This window comes from Salmo salar, chromosome ssa16 (genome assembly GCF_905237065.1).
Source record: "Salmo salar chromosome ssa16, Ssal_v3.1, whole genome shotgun sequence".
Lineage (NCBI taxonomy): Eukaryota > Metazoa > Chordata > Actinopteri > Salmoniformes > Salmonidae > Salmo > Salmo salar.
This window is the reverse complement of record NC_059457.1, coordinates 84,578,271-84,603,856: the sequence shown is the minus strand read 5'-3', so window position 1 is coordinate 84,603,856 and position 25,586 is coordinate 84,578,271. Positions and strand designations below refer to the sequence as shown.

Sequence of the window (25,586 nt, the reverse complement as noted above, 5' to 3'; positions counted from 1 at the left end):
CTCCTCCCTCTCTCCTCCCTCCTCCTCTCTCTCTCCTCCCCTCCCTCCCTCCCCTCTCTCCCTCCCTCCCTCCCCCTCCCTCCCTCCCTCCCTCCCTCCCTCCTCCCTCTCTCTCTCCCTCCTCCCTCTCTCTCTCCCTCCTCCCCTCTCTCTCTCTCTCCCTCCCTCTTCCCCTCTCTCTCTCCCTCCCTCCCTCCTCCTTTCTCTCCATATCTCTCCCTCCCTCCTGCCATATCTCTCTCCCCCCTCCCCCCCCTCTCTCTCTCTCCATATCTGTCCCTCTCCAGGGGAGGTTAGAAAGGTGGTAGTTCCAGACCATGTACCAGTGGACATCAGAGTGAAGCTCATGGTCTGTCTGATCCACCAGCATGTTTACAGACCTCTGGATGTGAGTACCACACAACATATCTATCTGCTTTGGGAACACACAGACTCCTACCAAATATCACACCTTATAATCTTTCTTTCTGAATGTATAAATGGGCGTTGTAACATCCTCTCTACCCCCCAGTCCATGTTGACGTCTCTGATGGAGCAGAGCCCAGAGGAGCTGGGGGATCTGTACCTGGACGTGGCTGAGGCCTTCCTGGACGAGGGAGAGTACAACTCAGCCCTGCCTCTCCTCTCTGCTCTGGTCTGCTCTGAGAGATACAACCTGGCTGTTGTCTGGCTCCGACACGCTGGTAGGTACACACACACACACACACACACACACACAGTCAACTGTCTCAAACTGTCTGTAATTTTGTCCGGATCATTATGAGATGATAATAATGCATAAAAGGAACCTCCTGTCAGGTCTTCTAATGCATTATAACAGCATCATAGTAACGCGTTATAATGGCATCATAGTAACGCGTTATAACGGCATCATAGTAGCGCGTTACAACGGCATCATAGTAATGCATTATAACGGCATCATAGTAATGCGTTACAACGGCATCATAGTAATGCATTATAACGGCATCATAGTAATGCGTTATAACGGCATCATAGTAATGCGTTATAACGGCATCATAGTAATGCGTTATAACGGCATCATAGTAATGCGTTATAACGGCGTCATAGTAATGCGTTATAACGGCATCATAGTAACGCGTTACAACGGCATCATAGTAACGCATTATAACGGCATCATAGTAGCGCGTTATAACAGCATCATAGTAATGCATTATAACGGCATCATAGTAGCGCGTTACAACGGCATCATAGTAATGCATTATAACGGCATCATAGTAACGCGTTACAACGGCATCATAGTAACGCATTATAACGGCATCATAGTAGCGCGTTATAACAGCATCATAGTAATGCATTATAACGGCATCATAGTAGCGCGTTACAACGGCATCATAGTAATGCATTATAACAGCATCATAGTAATGCATTATAACGGCATCATAGTAACGCGTTATAACGGCATCATAGTAGCGCGTTATAACGGCATCATAGTAGCGCGTTATAACGGCATCATAGTAGCGCGTTATAACGGCATCATAGTAATGCATTACAACGGCATCATAGTAATGCATTACAACGGCATCATAGTAACGCGTTACAACGGCATCATCTCAACAGTTCCTAAAGTGTTCATTGAAATGTATTGTAATGTAATGTATTGCATTGTAATGTATTGTAATGTAATGTATTGTAATGTATTGTAATGTAATGTATTGTAGTGTAATGTAGTGTAATGTATTGTAACGTAATGTAGTGTAATGTAACGTAATGTAGTGTAATGTAACGTAATGTAGTGTAATGTAACGTAATGTAGTGTAATGTAATGTAACGTATTGTAATGTATTGTAATGTAATGTATTGTAATGTAACGTAATGTATTGTAATGTAGTGTAATGTAGTGTAATGTATTGCATTGTAATATAGTGTAATGTATTGTATTGTAATGTAACATAATGTAGTGTAATGTAATGTATTGTAATGTAACGTAATGTATTGTAATGTAACATAATGTAGTGTAATGTAATGTAATGTAACGTATTGTAATGTAGTGTAATGTATTGTAATGTAACGTAATGTAACGTAATGTAATGTATTGTAATGTAATGTAGTGTAATGTAATGTATTGTAATGTAACGTAATGTATTGTAATGTAACATAATGTAGTGTAATGTATTGTAATGTATTGTATTGTAATGTAATGTATTGTAATGTAATGTAACGTATTGTAGTGTAATGTAACGTAATGTAACATAATGTAGTGTAATGTATTGTATTGTAACGTAATGTATTGTATTGTAATGTAATGTAACGTATTGTATTGTATTGTATTGTAATGTAATGTAATGTAACGTAGTGTAGTGTAGTGTAATGTATTGTATTGTATTGTAATGTGTGTCTCCATGTCTCCTCCAGAGTGTCTGAAGGCGCTGGGACACATGGAGGTAGCAGTGAAGAGTTACAGTAAAGTAGTACAGATGGCTCCTCTTCACCTAGAGGCCAGGCTGTGTCTGTCTACTCTGCAGCAGCAGCTGGGTCGACCTCTCTGTGCCCTCAAGGCCCTGGAGCCCATGTACGACCCAGACACACTGGCACAGGACGCCTCCGCAGCACAGCAGGCAGGTGGAGGGGGAGGGAGGGAGGGGAGGGTGTCAGGGTGTCAGGGTGTGTGTACTGATTATCCCTGTGTGTGTGTGTGTGTGTGTTCAGGAGTTGAAGCTGCTGCTGCACCGCTCTACTCTCCTGCGTTCTCAAGGCCGACTGGATGACTACCTGGATTCCATGCTGACCATGCTGGCTATGCTGCTGAAGGTAGGCTTCTCTCTCTCTCACACACACACACACACACACACACACACACACACACACACACACACACACACACACACTGATGTTGTTCCTACTGTGTTGTGTCCTTCAGGTGGCGATGACGCGGGCCCAGGTGTGTGTCAGAGCCAGCATGTGGTCGGGGGTCAGACACCTGCGTCTGGTCAAGGTGTCTAAGGACCTGGTTTCAGACATCGATGACCAGGAAGCAGCCTACCAGGACATCAGTGGTAACACTCTGATTCATCACATATTACACATGTACTGAGAGATTACAGACCCAAAGAGAGAAACCATTAAGCAATGTTCTCTCACTCCCTTATCCCTCCCTCCCTCCCTCCCTCCCCAGGTAAGACCAGTGTGTTGTCTCGTGCAGACTGGAGGTTAATGTTGGTGCGGTGTGTGTGTACGCTGTGTGAGATGAAGCGTTTTAAAGAGGCAGAGCTGCTGGTGGACTCTTCTCTGGAGTTCTACTCCTTCTATGACGTCAAGGTAAAGAGGAACCAGCTGGCGTTCTCTAGCACTTTCACTTCCTGTCATTCAAATTAAGAAATTGTTCATTATAAAGAAAATGTTTTGTATTTGAAAAATGACTCATTTATTGTTATCTCTTTATAAATGTATTGTTAGCACTTTCTTGGTTAAATGTACAGGACAGTAATGTGTTGTTTAGGTGAAGAGGAAAGAGCTGGAGTTCTTTGGTCTGTCTGCTGCTTTCCTGGACCATAACTACCGCAAGGCCTACGATTACATCAGGTCAGACTGGCTGTCCTACTGACTGGCTGTCCTACTGACTGGCTGTTCTACTGACTGGCTGTCCTACTGACTGGCTGTCCTACAGACTGGCTGTCCTACAGACTGGCTGTCCTACTGACTGGCTGTCCTACTGACTGGCTGTCCTACAGACTGGCTGTCCTACAGACTGGCTGTCCTACAGACTGGCTGTCCTACTGACTGGCTGTCCTACTGACTGACTGACTGGCTGTCCTACTGACTGGCTGTCCTACTGACTGGCTGTCCTACTGACTGGCTGTCCTACTGCCTGGATGGCTGTCCTACTGTGGCTGTCCTACAGACTGGCTGTCCTACTGACTGACTGTCCTACTGACTGACTGTCCTACTGACTGGCTGTCCTACTGCCTGGATGGCTGTCCTACTGACTGGATGGCTGTCCTACTGACTGACTGGCTGTCCTACTGACTGGCTGTCCTACTGACTGACTGTCCTACTGACTGGCTGTCCTACTGACTGGCTGTCCTACTGACTGACTGACTGGCTGTCCTACTGACTGGCTGTCCTACAGACTGGCTGTTCTACTGACTGGCTGTCCTACTGACTGACTGTCCTACTGACTGGCTGTCCTACAGACTAGCTGTTCTACTGACTGGCTGTCCTACTGACTGACTGTCCTACTGACTGGCTGTCCTACTGACTGACTGACTGGCTGTCCTACTGACTGGCTGTCCTACTGACTGGCTGTCCTACTGCCTGGATGGCTGTCCTACTGCCTGGATGGCTGTCCTACTGCCTGACTGGCTGTCCTACTGCCTGACTGGCTGTCCTACTGCCTGACTGGCTGTCCTACTGACTGGCTGTCCTACTGCCTGCCTGACTGGCTGTCCTACTGCCTGCCTGACTGGCTGTCCTACTGCCTGCCTGACTGGCTGTCCTACTGACTGGCTGTCCTACTGACTGGCTGGCTGTCCTACTGCCTGCCTGACTGGCTGTCCTACTGCCTGCCTGACTGGCCGTCCTACTGCCTGCCTGACTGGCTGTCCTACTGACTGGCTGTCCTACTGACTGGCTGTCCTACTGACTGACTGACTGGCTGTCCTACTGACTGGCTGTCCTACTGACTGGCTGTCCTACTGCCTGGATGGCTGTCCTACTGCCTGGATGGCTGTCCTACTGCCTGACTGGCTGTCCTACTGCCTGACTGGCTGTCCTACTGACTGGCTGTCCTACTGCCTGCCTGACTGGCTGTCCTACTGCCTGCCTGACTGGCTGTCCTACTGCCTGCCTGACTGGCTGTCCTACTGACTGGCTGTCCTACTGACTGGCTGGCTGTCCTACTGCCTGCCTGACTGGCTGTCCTACTGCCTGCCTGACTGGCCGTCCTACTGCCTGCCTGACTGGCTGTCCTACTGACTGGCTGTCCTACTGACTGGCTGTCCTACTGACTGGCTGTCCTACTGACTGGCTGGCTGTCCTACTGCCTGCCTGACTGGCTGTCCTACTGCCTGCCTGACTGGCCGTCCTACTGCCTGCCTGACTGGCTGTCCTACTGACTGGCTGTCCTACTGACTGCCTGACTGGCTGTCCTACTGCCTGCCTGACTGGCCGTCCTACTGCCTGCCTGACTGGCCGTCCTACTGACTGGCTGACTGGCCGTCCTACTGCCTGCCTGACTGGCCGTCCTACTGCCTGCCTGACTGGCCGTCCTACTGCCTGCCTGACTGGCCGTCCTACTGCCTGCCTGACTGGCCGTCCTACTGCCTGACTGACTGGCCGTCCTACTGCCTGACTGACTGGCCGTCCTACTGCCTGGCTGGCTGTCCTACTGCCTGCCTGACTGGCTGTCCTACTGCCTGGCTGTCCTACTGCCTGCCTGACTGGCCGTCCTACTGCCTGCCTGACTGGCCGTCCTACTGCCTGCCTGACTGGCCGTCCTACTGCCTGCCTGACTGGCTGTCCTACTGACTGGCTGTCCTACTGACTGGCTGTCCTACTGCCTGCCTGACTGGCCGTCCTACTGCCTGCCTGACTGGCCGTCCTACTGCCTGCCTGACTGGCCGTCCTACTGCCTGCCTGACTGGCCGTCCTACTGCCTGACTGACTGGCCGTCCTACTGCCTGCCTGACTGGCCGTCCTACTGCCTGCCTGACTGGCCGTCCTACTGCCTGCCTGACTGGCCGTCCTACTGCCTGCCTGACTGGCTGTCCTACTGACTGGCTGTCCTACTGACTGGCTGGCTGTCCTACTGCCTGCCTGACTGGCCGTCCTACTGCCTGCCTGACTGGCCGTCCTACTGCCTGACTGACTGGCCGTCCTACTGGCTGTCCTACTGCCTGACTGACTGGCCGTCCTACTGGCTGTCCTACTGACTGACTGGCTGTCCTACTGACTGACTGACTGGCTGTCCTACTGACTGACTGACTGGCTGTCCTACTGACTGACTGACTGGCTGTCCTACTGACTGGCTGTCCTACTGACTGACTGGCTGGCTGTCCTACTGACTGACTGGCTGGCTGGCTGTCCTACTGACTGACTGGCTGTCCGACTGACTGACTGGCTGGCTGTCTGTCCTACTGACTGACTGGCTGGCTGTCTGTCCTACTGACTGACTGGCTGGCTGGCTGTCCTACTGACTGACTGGCTGGCTGGCTGTCCTACTGACTGACTGGCTGGCTGGCTGTCCTACTGACTGACTGGCTGGCTGTCTGTCCTACTGACTCCAGAAACATCTAAAGAGAAAGTGCTTCCTCCTAGTCATAGACAGTCCATGTGTGTTAGATCAGGAGGTGGACCATATTGACCTCTAACCTCCATCCATCTGTCTGTAGGCTGACGCTGATGGAGAAGCAGGAGTGGCCCATGCTGTGGAATGTATTCAACCAGGTGGTCCTTCATATATACACACACACACACACATATACATACCAGCTCACTCATTCTCCCTGTCCTCTCCCACCAGGTGACCCTTCACTCCCAGGATGTGCGTCATCATCGGTTCTGTCTGCGTCTGATGATGAAGAACCCAGACAACCACGCCCTGTGTGTTCTCAGTGGACACAACGCACTGGTGTCTGGCAGCTTCAAACACGCACTCGGTACGACCACACAGATGCACACTACAGATGCACACTACAGATGCACACTACAGATGCACACTACAGATGCACACTACAGATGCACACTACAGATGCACACTACAGATGCACACTACATAAAACTATGGCCTTCTAGCCAGGGGAATGGTTTATGCACATCCAGGCTAATGCGGAATCCAAGTAGGAATTCATTTCTCTCTGTCTCTCTCTCTGTCTGTCTCTGTCTCTCTCTCTGTCTCTCTGTCTGTCTGTCTGTCTGTCTCTCTCTCTCTCTCTGTCTGTCTGTCTCTCTCTCTGTCTGTCTCTCTCTCTCTCTGTCTCTCTCTGTCTCTCTGTCTCTCTGTGTCTGTGTCTCTCTCTCTCTGTGTCTCTCTCTCTGTGTCTCTCTCTCTGTGTCTCTCTGTGTCTCTGTGTCTCTGTGTCTCTGTGTCTGTCTGTCTGTCTGTCTGTCTGTCTGTCTGTCTGTCTGTCTGTCTGTCTGTCTGTCTGTCTGTCTGTCTGTCTGTCTGTCTGTCTGTCTGTCTGTCTGTCTGTCTCTCTGTCTGTCTCTCTGTCTCTGTCTCTCTGTCTGTGTCTCTGTCTGTGTCTCTCTGTCTGTCTGTGTCTGTCTCTCTCTCTGTCTGTCTGTGTCTCTCTTCTCTCTGTCTGTGTCTGTCTCTCTCTGTGTCTGTGTCTCTAGGTCAGTATGTTCAGGCGTTCAGGTCTAAGCCAGATGAACCTCTGTACAGTCTGTGTGTTGGCCTCACCTTCTTCCACATGGCGTCTCAGAAGTTTGTGGTTAAACGCCACCCGCTGATACTGCAGGTCAGACTCCTATTGTGTCCCATAGAACTGTATAGAACCTACAGGATTTATGTGTTCATGTGGTGTTGTTGTGGGATGTGATATAAAGCCTGTTATAAAGTCATACAGTCACCCCTTTTGTAAGCCTGTAAGCCTCTGTCTGTGTGTGTGTGTGTGTGTGTGTGTGTGTAGACCCTGTGTGTGTGTGTGTGTTTAGACCCTATGTGTGTGTGTGTGTGTGTGTGTGTGTGTGTGTGTGTGTGTGTGTGTGTGTGTGTGTGTGTGTGTGTGTGTGTGTGTGTGTGTTTAGACCCTGTGTGTGTGTGTGTGTAGACCCTGTGTGTGTGTGTTTTGTGTCATAACGTGTGTGTCTGTGTGTTGTGGCAGGGCTTCTCGTTCCTGTGGCGTTACGTGGAGCTGCGTGGGCACTGCCAGGAGAGCATGTACAACCTGGGACGGGCCCTGCAGCAGATGGGCCTGGCACACCTCGCCATCCACTATTACCACAAGGCTCTCAGCTTCCCTCCTCTAACACTAGAGGTATATACTACAGATACACCTCTCCATTCACTATTACCACAAGGATCTCAGCTTCCCTCCTCTTACACTAGAGGTATATACTACAGACACACCTCTCCATTCACTATTACCACAAGGCTCTCAGCTTCCCTCCTCTAACACTAGAGGTATATACTACAGATACACCTCTCCATTCACTATTACCACAAGGCTCTCAGCTTCCCTCCTCTAACACTAGAGGTATATACTACAGATACACCTCTCCATTCACTATTACCACAAGGCTCTCAGCTTCCCTCCTCTAACACTAGAGGTATATACTACAGATACACCTCTCCATTCACTATTACCACAAGGCTCTCAGCTTCCCTCCTCTAACACTAGAGGTATATACTACAGATACACCTCTCCATTCACTATTACCACAAGGCTCTCAGCTTCCCTCCTCTTACACTAGAGGTATATACTACAGATACACCTCTCCATTCACTATTACCACAAGGCTCTCAGCTTCCCTCCTCTTACACTAGAGGTACAGTTGAAGTCGGAAGTTGACATACACTTAGGTTGGAGTCGTTAACTTGTTTTTCAACCACTCCACACATTTCTTGTTAACAAACTATAGTTTTGGCAAGTCGGTCAGGACATCTACTTTGTGCATGATACAAGTAATTCTTCCAACAATTGTTTACAGAAAGATTATTTCACTTATAATTCACTGTATCACAATTCCAGTGGGTCAGAAGTTTACATACACTAAGTTGACTGTGCCTTTAAACAGCTTGGAAAATTCCAGAAAATTATATCATGGCTTTCGAAGCTTCTGATAGGCTAATTGACATAATTTGAGTCAATTGGAGGTGTACCTGTGGATGTATTTCAAGGCCGACCTTCAAACTCAGTGCCTCTTTGCTTGACGTCATGGGAAAATCAAAAGAAATCAGCCAAGACCTCAGAAAAAAGATTGTAGACCTCCACAAGTCTGGTTCATCCTTAGGAGCAATTTCCAAACGCCTGAAGGTACCACGTTCATCTGTACAAACATTAGTACGCAAGTACAAACACCATGGGACCACGCAGCTGTCATACCGCTCAGGAAGGAGACGTGTTCTGTCTCCTAGAGATGAACATACCTTGGTGTGAAAAGTGCAAATCAATCCCAGAACAACAGCAAAGGACCTTGTGAAGATGCTGGAGGAAACAGGTACAAAAGTATCTATATCCACAGTAAAACGAGTCCTATATCGACATAACCTGAAGGCCGCTCAGCAAGGAAGAAGCCACTGCTCCAAAAAGCCAGACTACGGTTTGCAACTCATGGGGACAAAGATCGTACTTTTTGGAGAAATGTCCTCTGGTCTGATGAAACAACAATAGAACTGTTTGGCCATAATGACCATTGTTATGTTTGGAGGAAAAAGGGGGAGGCTTGCAAGCCAAAGAATACCATCTCAACCGTGAAGCAAGGGGGTGGCAGCATCATTTTGTGAGGGTGCTTTGCTGCTGGAGGGACTGGTGCACTTCACGAAATAGATGGCATCATGAGGGGGGAAAATTGTGGATAAATTGAAACAACATCTCAAGACATCAGTCAGGAAGTTAAAGCTTGGTTGCAAATGGGTCTTCCAAATGGACAATGACCCCAAGCATACTTCCAAAGTTGTTGCAAAATGGCTTAAGGACAACAAAGTCAAGGTATTGGAGTGTCCATCACAAAGCCCTGACCTCAATCCTGTAGACAATTTGTGGGCAGAACTGAAAGCGTGTGCGAGCAAGAAGGCCTACAAACCTGACTCAGTTACACCAGCTCTGTCAGGAGGAATGAGCCAAAATTCACCCAGCTTATTGTGGGAAGCTTGTGGAAGGCTACCTGAAACATTTGACCCAAGTTAAACAATTTAAAGGCAATGCTACTGAACACTCAATTAGTATATGTAAACTTCTGACCCAGTGGGAATGTGATGAAAGAAATAAAAGCTGAAATAAATCATTCTCTCTACTATTATTCTGACATTTCACATTCTTAAAATAAAGTGGTGATCCTAACTGACCTAAGACAGGGAATTCTTACTAGGATTAAATGTCAGGAATTGTGAAACACTTTAGCCAAATACATTTAAACTCAGTTTATGTAAACTTCTGACTTCAACTGATTATACTACAGATACACCTCTCCATTCACTATTACCACAAGGCTCTCAGCTTCCCTCCTCTAACACTAGAGGTATATACTACAGATACACCTCTCCATTCACTATTACCACAAGGCTCTCAGCTTCCCTCCTCTAACACTAGAGGTATATACTACAGATACACCTCTCCATTCACTATTACCACAAGGCTCTCAGCTTCCCTCCTCTAACACTAGAGGTATATACTACAGATACACCTCTCCATTCACTATTACCACAAGGCTCTCAGCTTCCCTCCTCTTACACTAGAGGTATATACTACAGATACACCTCGCCATTCACTATTACCACAAGGCTCTCAGCTTCCCTCCTCTAACACTAGAGGTATATACTACAGATACACCTCTCCATTCACTATTACCACAAGGCTCTCAGCTTCCCTCCTCTTACACTAGAGGTATATACTACAGATACACCTCTCCATTCACTATTACCACAAGGCTCTCAGCTTCCCTCCTCTAACACTAGAGGTATATACTACAGATACACCTCTCCATTCACTATTACCACAAGGCTCTCAGCTTCCCTCCTCTTACATTAGAGGTATATACTACAGACACAGACATCTCATCTCTTCCTCATCTCTCTCCTACAGGGTATTGAGGCTGACCAGGTTGACCTGCGTAGAGAGATAGCCTTCAACCTGTCAATCATCTACCAGGCCAGTGGAAACACTGAGATGGTACGACACCTCATCAACACTTACTGCACGGTGTAACAGCCTATCAGGTCCTCCTATACTGACCTGTATAACGGCCTATCAGGTCCTCTATACTGACCTGTATAACGACCTATCAGGTCCTCCTATACTGCAAGGTGTAACAGCCTATCAGGTCCTCCTATACTGACCTGTATAACGGCCTATCAGGTCCTCCTATACTGACCTGTATAATGACCTATCAGGTCCTCTATACTGAACTGTATAATGACCTATCAGGTCCTCTATACTGAACTGTATAATGACCTATCAGGTCCTCTATACTGACCTGTATAATGACCTATCAGGTCCTCTATACTGAACTGTATAATGACCTATCAGGTCCTCTATACTGAACTGTATAATGACCTATCAGGTCCTCTATACTGAACTGTATAATGATCTATCAGGTCCTCTATACTGAACTGTATAATGACCTATCAGGTCCTCTATACTGAACTGTATAATGATCTATCAGGTCCTCTATACTGAACTGTATAATGATCTATCAGGTCCTCTATACTGAACTGTATAATGATCTATCAGGTCCTCTATACTGAACTGTATAATGACCTATCAGGTCCTCTATACTGCATGGTATAACGGCCTATGTGATGTGTATTATGAGACGACATTGATGGTATAAGATAGTATTTCCCCAAATATTTTTTTCAGCAACGATGACGAAGTTAGTGTAGTTGGTGTGGCCAATGGCACGGTCTCTGACCGAAAATGAGCAGAGACATTTTGGTGTTTTGAAGCAAATTTTCTGCAATTCTACACATTTTGCCATAGGGCAGAGAAAATGTTAGTTTTAAAGCTATTTTCCTGCAAATCTACACATTTTGTCATGGTGCTAAGAGAAAAATGCTCACTTTAAAAACAAATGTCCTGCAATTCTGCACATTTTGCCGTGGCTTATGCCGTGTTCTTATGCTATCTGAATGACTCAAGCGTTATAACAAAATCAATGTGGGGCCCCATGACATGATATTTGGGGAATTTTTGATTCTCCCTGACTCTAGTTTTTATTTTGGTGATTATATTTTTTTGTTCTCAAAGATAAGCTTATTAAAAAATCTATCCCTCCATTAGCTTTTCTACATAGAAAAAAATATGTATGTTTTTTTTTTTGGGGGGGGGGGGAGTGGCAGCAACGATTGAGCAGCGGTGGGCTGCCACTGCTTAATGAATATAGGGGAAACACTGTGATGTCATATGATGTCCTGACCTATACCATAGGAATACTATTACACTGTATGATGTATAGGAAGTCCTATATACCATAGGAATACTATTACACTGTATGATGTATAGGAAGTCCTATATACCATAGGAATACTATTACACTGTATGATGTATAGGAAGTCCTATATACCATAGGAATACTATTACACTGTATGATGTATAGGAAGTCCTATATACCATAGGAATACTATTACACTGTATGATGTATAGGAAGTCCTATATACCATAGGAATACTATTACACTGTATGATGTATAGGAAGTCCTATATACCATAGGAATACTATTACACTGTATGATGTATAGGAAGTCCTATATACCATAGGAATACTAGATGTATCCAGGGGTCACTCCCTGTTCCACAGCCTTGCTAAAAAAAACTGTCTAAAGATGTAAACATGTTTTGTATATATTGTTGTCAACAACACCTTATGTTTACTCTAATTTGTGTACATAGATTTTGTAGAAAAATGTATTTGAATACATTGAAATAAGAAATAAAAATCAGTTTATTAACCATTTGTGGTGCATTTTCTTTTATCTGACCCAGAAGGCTGATATTGTTGGAAAAACATCTGACTGGCTTCTTTGTTTTGCTACAGGGATTATAAAAGTGAGATTGACCAAATCCCTCCGTCCATCTCTCTACCATCTGCTAACATCTTGTCCCTGCTTCCTCATAGTGCTAGTGATACATCTAGTCTACTTTCATCCACTAGGCTCGTATACTGGCTGATGCCGCTGGTCCAAACAACGTTATGCCGCGCCAGCTAGCGCACGGTTTACCAGATATAGCCTTTTAGAAAGTTCCTCAACGCGATTCAAGGGTTGACTTTTGGAAAAGTATTGTTAATATCTCGGTATGCTGGCACCGTTCCGACCTGTCACCAAGGAGAGATGCTACGAAAATACGAACGTATTCACTGTTGCTGCCACAGGAGCGGAAACAGTGCAGCGGATATGGGGTCTTCTAAATAATTAAGAAAAGAGGAGCGCTTTCTTTACTGCGACTGGCACGTCAAGTAACGGTTCGGTAGAAACTAACGGAGTTTATCCACCAATGCTATGAAATCTAACAGATGACATATCGCAACCTCGGATCGAGAACCAGATTTTACGGCTGACATTTGACAGACGGGAGACTGGAAGGGGAGCGGAAGCGAGCGACACAGTGCCGCCGCGAAAGAGCGCTGGAACACGGCTGGGAGTCCACAGACCGTCGGTGGGGCACGGCCCATGCGGATCTGTCGTCCATGATCAGACGTCGGGAAATAAATATGTAGCTAGCTACTGCTACTTGGTTATAGTACATAACATTCACCGTAAATAAGAACACGGGAAAGAGGGCTTGCCGTGTCGATTACGGTACGGTGTTCCACGTTATTTTGACGGTAAGTGAGGTGTGCTTACATAATGGGTACTGGGTTTTCGCAGGGATTTGCTGTTATTGTTTTCATCCCGGGAACTCGCGAGCTGGGCTGACACGGAAAGTGATGGTACTTGTGACAGGTTGACAGCGAACACGTTTGGGTATCCAGGCTAGAGTGGGCGATAATACACTTCACATATGTGGGATATTTATATTATTCAAGAAATGAGTTGAAGCCCATAATAACAACAATTGAATCGTTTAACGGGTTTTAAATGATAGGCCTGTGGTCTAGTAGTGTAGAACTGCTGGTGCCCGTGACGGTTTGTGTCAGGTATTTAGTGACTTGTGTAATGTCATGTTGATATATGACAATGCATCATATATAGCCTACTTGGCAGCGGCCCACTAACTAGTTGTTGTGACAGCCTATAATAGGTTTCTGAGGGAACATAATATAATAAACAGAATAAATCCCTTATTTCTCTATGTATAAGTATGAACAGATAGAAAACGATTGCAATATGGGTGTTTCATGAGTAATGGTGCGGTCAGAACCAGCCTGGTTTCTTTAAGTCAATAACAGCAGGGCCTGGGATTCATCTCTCTAATTGGCTCAATACGGCCTTAACTCACAGACACCACAGTAATAGAGTTAAACATGAACTACTTCTGTGCAACATCTGGCTGTGTGTGTGTGTGTGTGTGTGTGTGTGTGTGTGTGTGTGTGTGAACCAGTTTACTGAGATCATAGAGGATCACACAGGACAGTGGGGCTCGCCAGGGGAGTCACGGACCTATATGTTTTTGAGTGGGCGCTCATGGCCAAACTATGTGAATGTATTTTCTTTTCTAAACTAATGGTAGGCTCTGTCTTGTATTGGCCTAGTCATGTCCTTCATAGGATTAGAACTGGACATTTCACTGGACATTATGTACATGAGACCTTACAGGGGCTGACTGGGAGTCCAGAAATAACTGGTGGTGTGTGATGGAGAACAATATGTAGCCTAGGCAACACACACACACATACACACACTGCAGATAGCTTCCTGTCCACAGCCCAGAGCCCTGCCCATAACATTCCATCCTGTGCCACTGGCCAGGAACTTCCGAACTCTATGGCCAAACGGCACCCTATTTCCAATGTAGTGCACTACTTTTGACCAGCGCCCATAAGGCTCTGGTCAAAAGTAGTGCACTATATAGGGAATAGGATGCCATTTAGGTTGTATGGTATCTGTGTTGTTGTTGACCAACTGAATATAATACCAGTCATTCCGTTCCACACAGGCTGTCCACTTTGCCTCTTACATTCACTGTCCCTAAACACAGTGACTCCATGGATCACCCTGTAGCTCTGTTAATACACCTTACCTGTAGCTCTGTTAATACACCTGACATGTAGCTCTGTTAACACACCTTACCTGTAGCTCTGTTAATACACTTTACCTGTAGCTCTGTTAACACACCTTACCTGTAGCTCTATTAACACACCTGACCTGTAGCTCTGTTAATACACCTGACCTGTAGCTCTGTTAATACACCTGACCTGTAGCTCTGTTAATACACCTTGCATGTAGCTCTGTTAATACACCTGCCCTGTAGCTCTGTTAATACACCTTACCTATAACTCTGCTAACACACCTTACCTGTAGCTCTGCTAACACACCTTACCTGTAGCTCTGTTAACACACCTTACCTATAACTCTGTTAACACACCTTACCTGTTGCTCTGTTAACACACCTGACCTGTAGCTCTGTTAACACACCTTACCTGTAGCTCTGTTAACACACCTTACCTGTAGCTCTGTTAACACACCTTACCTGTAGCTCTGTTAACACACCTGACCTGTAGCTCTGTTAATACACCTGACCTGTAGCTCTGTTAACACACCTTACCTGTAGCTCTGTTAACACACCTGACCTGTAGCTCTGTTAATACACCTTACCTGTAGCTCTGTTAACACACCTGACCTGTAGCTCTGTTAATACACCTGACCTGTAGCTCTGTTAATACACCTTGCATGTAGCTCTGTTAATACACCTTACCTGTAGCTCTGTTAATACACCTTACCTATAACTCTGCCAACACACCTTACCTGTAGCTCTGTTAACACACCTTACCTGTAGCTCTGTTAACACACCTTACCTATAGCTCTGTTAACACACCTTACCTGTTGCTCTGTTAACACACCTGACCTGTAGCTCTGTTAACACACCTGACCTGTAGCTCTGTTAATACACCTGACCTGTAGCTCTGTTAATACACCTGACCTGTAGCTCTGTTAACACACCTGACCTGTAGCTCTGTTAACACACCTTACCTGTAGCTCTGTTAATACACCTGACCTGTAGCTCTGTTAACACACCTTACCTGTAACTCTGTTAATACACCTGACCTGTAGCTCTGTTAATACACCTGACCTGTAGCTCTGTTAATACACCTGACCTGTAGCTCTGTTAACACACCTGACCTGTAGCTCTGTTAACACACCTTACCTGTAGCTCTGTTAATACACCTGACCTGTAGCTCTGTTAACACACCTTACCTGTAACTCTGTTAATACACCTGACCTGTAGCTCTGTTAATACACCTGACCTGTAGCTCTGTTAACGCACCTTACCTGTAGCTCTGTTAATACACCTGACCTGTAGCTCTGTTAACACACCTTACCTGTAGCTCTGTTAACACACCTGACCTGTAGCTCTGTTAACACACCTGACCTGTAGCTCTGTTAATACACCTGACCTGTAGCTCTGTTAATACACCTGACCTGTAGCTCTGTTAATACACCTGACCTGTAGCTCTGTTAACACACCTGACCTGTTGCTCTGTTAACACACCTGACCTGTAGCTCTGTTAACACACCTGACCTGTAGCTCTGTTAACACACCTGACATGTAGCTCTGTTAACACACCTGACCTATAGCTCTGTTAACACACCTGACCTGTAGCTCTGTTAATACACCTGACCTGTAGCTCTGTTAATACACCTGACCTGTAGCTTTGTTAACACACCTGACCTGTAGCTCTGTTAATACACCTGACCTGTAGCTCTGTTAATACACCTGACCTGTAGCTCTGTTAACACACCTGACCTGTAGCTCTGTTAATACACCTGACCTGTAGCTCTGTTAATACACCTGACCTGTAGCTCTGTTAACACACCTTACCTGTTGCTCTGTTAACACACCTGACCTGTAGCTCTGTTAACACACCTGACCTGTAGCTCTGTTAACACACCTTACCTGTTGCTCTGTTAACACACCTGACCTGTAGCTCTGTTAACACACCTGACATGTAGCTGTTAACACACCTGACCTATAGCTCTGTTAACACACCTGACCTGTAGCTCTGTTAATACTCCTCACCTGTAGCTCTGTTAATACACCTGACCTGTAGCTCTGTTAACACAACTGACCTGTAGCTCTGTTAATACACCTGACCTGTAGCTCTGTTAATACACCTTACCTGTAGCTCTGTTAATACACCTGACCTGTAGCTCTGTTAATACACCTTACCTGTAGCTCTGGTAATACACCTGACCTGTAGCTCTGTTAATACACCTGACCTGTAGCTCTGTTAATACACCTGACCTGTAGCTCTGTTAATACACCTGACCTGTAGCTCTGTTAATACACCTGACCTGTAGCTCTGTTAATACACCTTACCTGTAGCTCTGTTAATACACCTGACCTGTAGCTCTGTTAATACACCTGACCTGTAGCTCTGTTAACACACCTTACCTGTAGCTCTGTTAATACACCTTACCTGTAGCTCAGTTAACACACCTGACCTGTAGCTCTGTTAACACACCTGACATGTAGCTCTGTTAATACACCTGACCTGTAGCTCTGTTAACACACCTTAACCACTACCCACCACCCATGTGACTGGGGTCTACTGCCTGTCTGCCTCTGCTTTTCTCTTGGACTTATGACCTAATTTCCTGTAAGCGGAGAGAATAGAGGAGGGTTGTTTTTAGTACTTTAGTCAACGGTATTGTCACATAACTCCAGTGTATTTTAGGAATGGTACCTGTCTGTGGTTGAATCCAAAACCAGAGGGTGGACAGGAGAGGAGAGGGAGAATCTTCTGGTACCTAACCTAACATTACTACACTATAACCTAAACTGTGTATGGAGTGACACCTGTCACTTCATACACACACAAACACACCCATATCGCATCGCTCTCTACCATTCTATTTCTGCCTCATGTGGAAACGGTTTTGTAGGCTACATCTCAGATATCTCAATACCACCTCCGCTGTGCCAGCCCTTTAAGAGCTCTGCTCTCTGTACAGTGCTACCTCGCCCTCTTTCACTCTCTCCCTCTTTCACTTATTCTCTCCACCTCTCTCTCTCTCTCTCTCTCTCTCTCTCGCTGCCTACTCCCTCCTCTTTCTGACTCTCTCTCCCCCATTTCCCTCTCTCCTCTTCCTCCCATACTACCTTCATCCCTCCCTCCTTTCTCAGTGTAATCTCCTGACAGGGTGATTAGGGAATGTAAACCCTGTATGCCTGAAGCTTGAAGCTGATTGGATGACGGTTGGCTGTGTCTAGTCTCTCTCTCTCTCTCTCTCTCTCTCTCTCTCTCTCTCTCTCTCTCTCTCCCTCTCTTCCTCTAGGCTCTAGACAGGCTCTTGGCCCTGGATCACTCTCTCTCTCTGATCCTGGTCCAATCCTGATCCCTCCTCCTTTTAATTGAGATTCACTAGTCTACCCTGTATGAGCATCCCCACCGTGACCTGAGGTGACAGGACAGAACAGGTCAGGGAAACCCACATACCTCCATACCTGTCTCTGTGCCAAGTCTGATAACCTGATCTCAGTACCCTGAAGGCAGTAGTCTGACAACCTGATCTCAGTACCCTGAAGACAGTAGTCTGCCAACCTGATCTCAGTACCCTGAAGGCAGTAGTCTGACAACCTGATCTCAGTACCCTGAAGACAGTAGTCTGACAACCTGATCTCAGTACCCTGAAGGCAGTAGTCTGACAACCTGATCTCAGTACCCTGAAGACAGTAGTCTGACAACCTGATCTCAGTACCCTGAAGGCAGTAGTCTGATAACCTGATCTCAGTACCCTGAAGGCAGTAGTCTGACAACCTGATCTCAGTACTCTGAAGACAGTAGTCTGCCAACCTGATCTCAGTACCCTGAAGGCAGTAGTCTGACAACCTGATCTCAGTACCCTGAAGGCAGTAGTCTGACAACCTGATCTCAGTACCCTGAAGGCAGTAGTCTGACAACCTGATCTCAGTACCCTGAAGGCAGTAGTCTGACAACCTGATCTCAGTACCCTGAAGACAGTAGTCTGACAACCTGATCTCAGTACTCTGAAGGCAGTAGCCTGACAACCTGATCTCAGTACCCTGAAGGCAGTAGTCTGACAACCTGATCTCAGTACTCTGAAGACAGTAGTCTGCCAACCTGATCTCAGTACTCTGAAGACAGTAGTCTGCCAACCTGATCTCAGTACCCTGAAGACAGTAGTCTGACAACCTGATCTCAGTACCCTGAAGGCAGTAGTCTGACAACCTGATCTCAGTACCCTGAAGGCAGTAGTCTGATAACCTGATCTCAGTACCCTGAAGACAGTAGTCTGACAACCTGATCTCAGTACCCTGAAGGCAGTAGTCTGACAACCTGATCTCAGTACCCTGAAGGCAGTAGTCTGATAACCTGATCTCAGTACTCTGAAGGCAGTAGTCTGACAACCTGATCTCAGTACCCTGAAGGCAGTAGTCTGACAACCTGATCTCAGTACTCTGAAGACAGTAGTCTGCCAACCTGATCTCAGTACCCTGAAGACAGTAGTCTGACAACCTGATCTCAGTACCCTGAAGGCAGTAGTCTGACAACCTGATCTCAGTACCCTGAAGACAGTAGTCTGACAACCTGATCTCAGTACCCTGAAGGCAGTAGGTGTGGCTGGTAGTATAGAGTTGCAGTGATATGGCACCTTTATTTTACAACACATAAATGTCCAGGTGCTTAATAAGAAATAACCTGGTAACATGCTTCCATTGTAACATAGTAATAACCTAGACTGCTACTTGTTTGTTAAGTAGCCTTGTCCGAGCCAGAACCTCCCTTCTCTGTTTCTTGTAGCAGCTAAAAACCAGCAGTACCAGTGGAACAACAACATACCGGACAGGAATAGATTGACTCAAGTATTTGTTTACACATTCCATTAGTGAGCCAAGTCATCTCCTATCTGAATGTTCAAACATTTCACATAGAAATGTTTACATCTGTGATGACCTTGTAAGAAAGAGCATGTGACTGTGTGTGTGTGTGTGTGTGTGTGTGTGTGTGTGTGTGTGTGTGTGTGTGTGTGTGTGTGTGTGTGTGTGTGTGTGTGTGTGTGTGTGTGTATACTTGTGTTTTTTTGTATGTGTACCTATTTGTGTGTGATCACTGCGTACACAGGAAGGGGTGAAGGAAAGGCCTATGTTGGTGTTTTCCTCTCTGGACTAGACAGGACGTGTCAGTAATGTAGCTGACATTGAGCTCCATGTTCTGGGCTGTTTTAGGAGGGCTGAGTGGGTCATGTCAGGAGAACAAGTCCACGCTCATGTGTGGTGTGGGTGTGTGCTTGTGTGTTTATTGCTGTGGTATAAATAGCAGTAACAGTTACAGTTATTTATAACCAGGACAGTAACACTAACTGTTGTGTTGGTCATGTGTGTTATAACCAGGACAGTAACACTAACTGTTGTGTTGGTCATGTGTGTTATAACCAGGGCAGTAACACTAACTGTTGTGTTGGTCATGTGTGTTATAACCAGGACAGTAACACTAACTGTTGTGTTGGTCATGTTGTTATAACCAGGACAGTAACACTAACTGTTGTGTTGGTCATGTTGTTATAACCAGGACAGTAACACTAACTGTTGTGTTGGTCATGTGTGTTATAACCAGGACAGTAACACTAACTGTTGTGTTGGTCATGTGTGTTATAACCAGGACAGTAACACTAACTGTTGTGTTGGTCATGTGTGTTATAACCAGGACAGTAACACTAACTGTTGTGTTGGTCATGTGTGTTATAACCAGGACAGTAACACTAACTGTTGTGTTGGTCATGTTGTTATAACCAGGACAGTAACACTAACTGTTGTATTGGTCATGTTGTTATAACCAGGACAGTAACACTAACTGTTGTATTGGTCATGTTGTTATAACCAGGACAGTAACACTAACTGTTGTGTTGGTCATGTGTGTTATAACCAGGACAGTAACACTAACTGTTGTGTTGGTCATGTGTGTTATAACCAGGGCAGTAACACTAACTGTTGTGTTGGTCATGTTGTTATAACCAGGACAGTAACACTAACTGTTGTGTTGGTCATGTGTGTTATAACCAGGACAGTAACACTAACTGTTGTGTTGGTCATGTTGTTATAACCAGGACAGTAACACTAACTGTTGTGTTGGTCATGTGTGTTATAACCAGGACAGTAACACTAACTGTTGTGTTGGTCATGTTGTTATAACCAGGGCAGTAACACTAACTGTTGTGTTGGTCATGTGTGTTATAACCAGGACAGTAACACTAACTGTTGTGTTGGTCATGTGTGTTATAACCAGGACAGTAACACTAACTGTTGTGTTGGTCATGTGTGTTATAACCAGGACAGTAACACTAACTGTTGTGTTGGTCATGTTGTTATAACCAGGACAGTAACACTAACTGTTGTGTTGGTCATGTTGTTATAACCAGGACAGTAACACTAACTGTTGTGTTGGTCATGTGTGTTATAACCAGGACAGTAACACTAACTGTTGTGTTGGTCATGTTGTTATAACCAGGACAGTAACACTAACTGTTGTGTTGGTCATGTGTGTTATAACCAGGACAGTAACACTAACTGTTGTGTTGGTCATGTGTGTTATAACCAGGACAGTAACACTAACTGTTGTGTTGGTCATGTGTGTTATAACCAGGACAGTAACACTAACTGTTGTGTTGGTCATGTGTGTTATAACCAGGACAGTAACACTAACTGTTGTGTTGGTCATGTGTGTTATAACCAGGACAGTAACACTAACTGTTGTGTTGGTCATGTGTGTTATAACCAGGGCAGTAACACTAACTGTTGTGTTGGTCATGTGTGTTATAACCAGGACAGTAACACTAACTGTTGTGTTGGTCATGTTGTTATAACCAGGACAGTAACACTAACTGTTGTGTTGGTCATGTTGTTATAACCAGGACAGTAACACTAACTGTTGTGTTGGTCATGTGTGTTATAACCAGGACAGTAACACTAACTGTTGTATTGGTCATGTTGTTATAACCAGGACAGTAACACTAACTGTTGTGTTGGTCATGTGTGTTATAACCAGGACAGTAACACTAACTGTTGTGTTGGTCATGTTGTTATAACCAGGACAGTAACACTAACTGTTGTGTTGGTCATGTGTGTTATAACCAGGACAGTAACACTAACTGTTGTGTTGGTCATGTTGTTATAACCAGGGCAGTAACACTAACTGTTGTGTTGGTCATGTGTGTTATAACCAGGACAGTAACACTAACTGTTGTGTTGGTCATGTTGTTATAACCAGGACAGTAACACTAACTGTTGTGTTGGTCATGTTGTTATAACCAGGACAGTAACACTAACTGTTGTGTTGGTCATGTTGTTATAACCAGGACAGTAACACTAACTGTTGTGTTGGTCATGTTGTTATAACCAGGACAGTAACACTAACTGTTGTGTTGGTCATGTTGTTATAACCAGGACAGTAACACTAACTGTTGTGTTGGTCATGTTGTTATAACCAGGACAGTAACACTAACTGTTGTGTTGGTCATGTGTGTTATAACCAGGACAGTAACACTAACTGTTGTGTTGGTCATGTTGTTATAACCAGGGCAGTAACACTAACTGTTGTGTTGGTCATGTGTGTTATAACCAGGACAGTAACACTAACTGTTGTGTTGGTCATGTGTGTTATAACCAGGGCAGTAACACTAACTGTTGTGTTGGTCATGTTGTTATAACCAGGGCAGTAACACTAACTGTTGTGTTGGTCATGTGTGTTATAACCAGGACAGTAACACTAACTGTTGTGTTGGTCATGTGTGTTATAACCAGGACAGTAACACTAACTGTTGTGTTGGTCATGTGTGTTATAACCAGGGCAGTAACACTAACTGTTGTGTTGGTCATGTTGTTATAACCAGGACAGTAACACTAACTGTTGTGTTGGTCATGTGTGTTATAACCAGGACAGTAACACTAACTGTTGTGTTGGTCATGTTGTTATAACCAGGACAGTAACACTAACTGTTGTGTTGGTCATGTTGTTATAACTAGGACAGTAACACTAACTGTTGTGTTGGTCATGTGTGTTATAACCAGGACAGTAACACTAACTGTTGTGTTGGTCATGTGTGTTATAACCAGGACAGTAACACTAACTGTTGTGTTGGTCATGTTGTTATAACCAGGGCAGTAACACTAACTGTTGTGTTGGTCATGTTGTTATAACCAGGACAGTAACACTAACTGTTGTGTTGGTCATGTGTGTTATAACCAGGACAGTAACACTAACTGTTGTGTTGGTCATGTGTGTTATAACCAGGACAGTAACACTAACTGTTGTGTTGGTCATGTTGTTATAACCAGGACAGTAACACTAACTGTTGTGTTGGTCATGTGTGTTATAACCAGGACAGTAACACTAACTGTTGTGTTGGTCATGTGTGTTATAACCAGGACAGTAACACTAACTGTTGTGTTGGTCATGTTGTTATAACCAGGACAGTAACACTAACTGTTGTGTTGGTCATGTGTGTTATAACCAGGGCAGTAACACTAACTGTTGTGTTGGTCATGTTGTTATAACCAGGACAGTAACACTAACTGTTGTGTTGGTCATGTGTGTTATAACCAGGACAGTAACACTAACTGTTGTGTTGGTCATGTTGTTATAACCAGGACAGTAACACTAACTGTTGTGTTGGTCATGTGTGTTATAACCAGGGCAGTAACACTAACTGTTGTGTTGGTCATGTTGTTATAACCAGGACAGTAACACTAACTGTTGTGTTGGTCATGTGTGTTATAACCAGGACAGTAACACTAACTGTTGTGTTGGTCATGTTGTTATAACCAGGACAGTAACACTAACTGTTGTGTTGGTCATGTGTGTTATAACCAGGACAGTAACACTAACTGTTGTGTTGGTCATGTTGTTATAACCAGGACAGTAACACTAACTGTTGTGTTGGTCATGTGTGTTATAACCAGGGCAGTAACACTAACTGTTGTGTTGGTCATGTTGTTATAACCAGGACAGTAACACTAACTGTTGTGTTGGTCATGTGTGTTATAACCAGGGCAGTAACACTAACTGTTGTGTTGGTCATGTGTGTTATAACCAGGGCAGTAACACTAACTGTTGTGTTGGTCATGTGTGTTATAACCAGGACAGTAACACTAACTGTTGTGTTGGTCATGTGTGTTATAACCAGGACAGTAACACTAACTGTTGTGTTGGTCATGTGTGTTATAACCAGGACAGTAACACTAACTGTTGTGTTGGTCATGTGTGTTATAACCAGGACAGTAACACTAACTGTTGTGTTGGTCATGTTGTTATAACCAGGACAGTAACACTAACTGTTGTGTTGGTCATGTGTGTTATAACCAGGACAGTAACACTAACTGTTGTGTTGGTCATGTTGTTATAACCAGGACAGTAACACTAACTGTTGTGTTGGTCATGTGTGTTATAACCAGGACAGTAACACTAACTGTTGTGTTGGTCATGTGTGTTATAACCAGGGCAGTAACACTAACTGTTGTGTTGGTCGTGTGTGTTATAACCAGGACAGTAACACTAACTGTTGTGTTGGTCATGTTGTTATAACCAGGACAGTAACACTAACTGTTGTGTTGGTCATGTGTGTTATAACCAGGACAGTAACACTAACTGTTGTGTTGGTCATGTTGTTATAACCAGGGCAGTAACACTAACTGTTGTGTTGGTCATGTTGTTATAACCAGGACAGTAACACTAACTGTTGTGTTGGTCATGTGTGTTATAACCAGGGCAGTAACACTAACTGTTGTGTTGGTCATGTGTGTTATAACCAGGGCAGTAACACTAACTGTTGTGTTGGTCATGTGTGTTATAACCAGGACAGTAACACTAACTGTTGTGTTGGTCATGTGTGTTATAACCAGGGCAGTAACACTAACTGTTGTGTTGGTCATGTGTGTTATAACCAGGACAGTAACACTAACTGTTGTGTTGGTCATGTGTGTTATAACCAGGACAGTAACACTAACTGTTGTGTTGGTCATGTGTGTTATAACCAGGACAGTAACACTAACTGTTGTGTTGGTCATGTTGTTATAACCAGGACAGTAACACTAACTGTTGTGTTGGTCATGTGTGTTATAACCAGGGCAGTAACACTAACTGTTGTGTTGGTCATGTGTGTTATAACCAGGACAGTAACACTAACTGTTGTGTTGGTCATGTGTGTTATAACCAGGGCAGTAACACTAACTGTTGTGTTGGTCATGTGTGTTATAACCAGGGCAGTAACACTAACTGTTGTGTTGGTCATGTGTGTTATAACCAGGACAGTAACACTAACTGTTGTGTTGGTCGTGTGTGTTATAACCAGGACAGTAACACTAACTGTTGTGTTGGTCATGTGTGTTATAACCAGGACAGTAACACTAACTGTTGTGTTGGTCGTGTGTGTTATAACCAGGACAGTAACACTAACTGTTGTGTTGGTCATGTGTGTTATAACCAGGACAGTAACACTAACTGTTGTGTTGGTCATGTGTGTTATAACCAGGACAGTAACACTAACTGTTGTGTTGGTCATGTTGTTATAACCAGGACAGTAACACTAACTGTTGTGTTGGTCATGTGTGTTATAACCAGGACAGTAACACTAACTGTTGTGTTGGTCGTGTGTGTTATAACCAGGACAGTAACACTAACTGTTGTGTTGGTCATGTGTGTTATAACCAGGACAGTAACACTAACTGTTGTGTTGGTCATGTGTGTTATAACCAGGGCAGTAACACTAACTGTTGTGTTGGTCATGTGTGTTATAACCAGGACAGTAACACTAACTGTTGTGTTGGTCATGTGTGTTATAACCAGGACAGTAAC

At 44.9% G+C, this 25,586-nt stretch overlaps 2 protein-coding genes across 4 annotated transcripts in view; both read left to right on the top strand.

The window, feature by feature from the left end:
* The window catches only part of LOC106592813 (general transcription factor 3C polypeptide 3), a 93,008-nt gene extending 80,441 nt beyond the window's left edge, over positions 1-12,567 (top strand). The window contains exons 9-21 of one of the 2 annotated variants that reach the window (XR_006759865.1): positions 288-388; positions 512-683; positions 2,374-2,576; positions 2,668-2,769; positions 2,879-3,014; positions 3,134-3,276; positions 3,458-3,540; positions 6,348-6,402; positions 6,479-6,614; positions 7,294-7,418; positions 7,785-7,937; positions 10,704-11,249; positions 11,386-12,567. Coding sequence is in view for 1 of the 2 variants with exons in the window: in XM_045698276.1 (XP_045554232.1) it covers positions 288-388; positions 512-683; positions 2,374-2,576; positions 2,668-2,769; positions 2,879-3,014; positions 3,134-3,276; positions 3,458-3,540; positions 6,348-6,402; positions 6,479-6,614; positions 7,294-7,418; positions 7,785-7,937; positions 10,704-10,826 (1,532 nt within the window). In the remaining variant the exon portion in view is untranslated. Of the gene's footprint in view, positions 1-287; positions 389-511; positions 684-2,373; positions 2,577-2,667; positions 2,770-2,878; positions 3,015-3,133; positions 3,277-3,457; positions 3,541-6,347; positions 6,403-6,478; positions 6,615-7,293; positions 7,419-7,784; positions 7,938-10,703 lie in introns of both variants that reach the window. The other variant, XM_045698276.1, reaches the window with a different exon arrangement.
* A 190-nt stretch (positions 12,568-12,757) lies between these two features.
* The window catches only part of LOC106574939 (E3 ubiquitin-protein ligase HECW2), a 205,142-nt gene continuing 192,313 nt past the window's right edge, over positions 12,758-25,586 (top strand). For both annotated transcript variants that reach the window (XM_045698273.1, XM_045698272.1), the window contains exon 1: positions 12,758-13,442. The gene's annotated coding sequence lies outside the window, so the exon portion shown is untranslated. The remainder of the gene's footprint in view (positions 13,443-25,586) is intronic.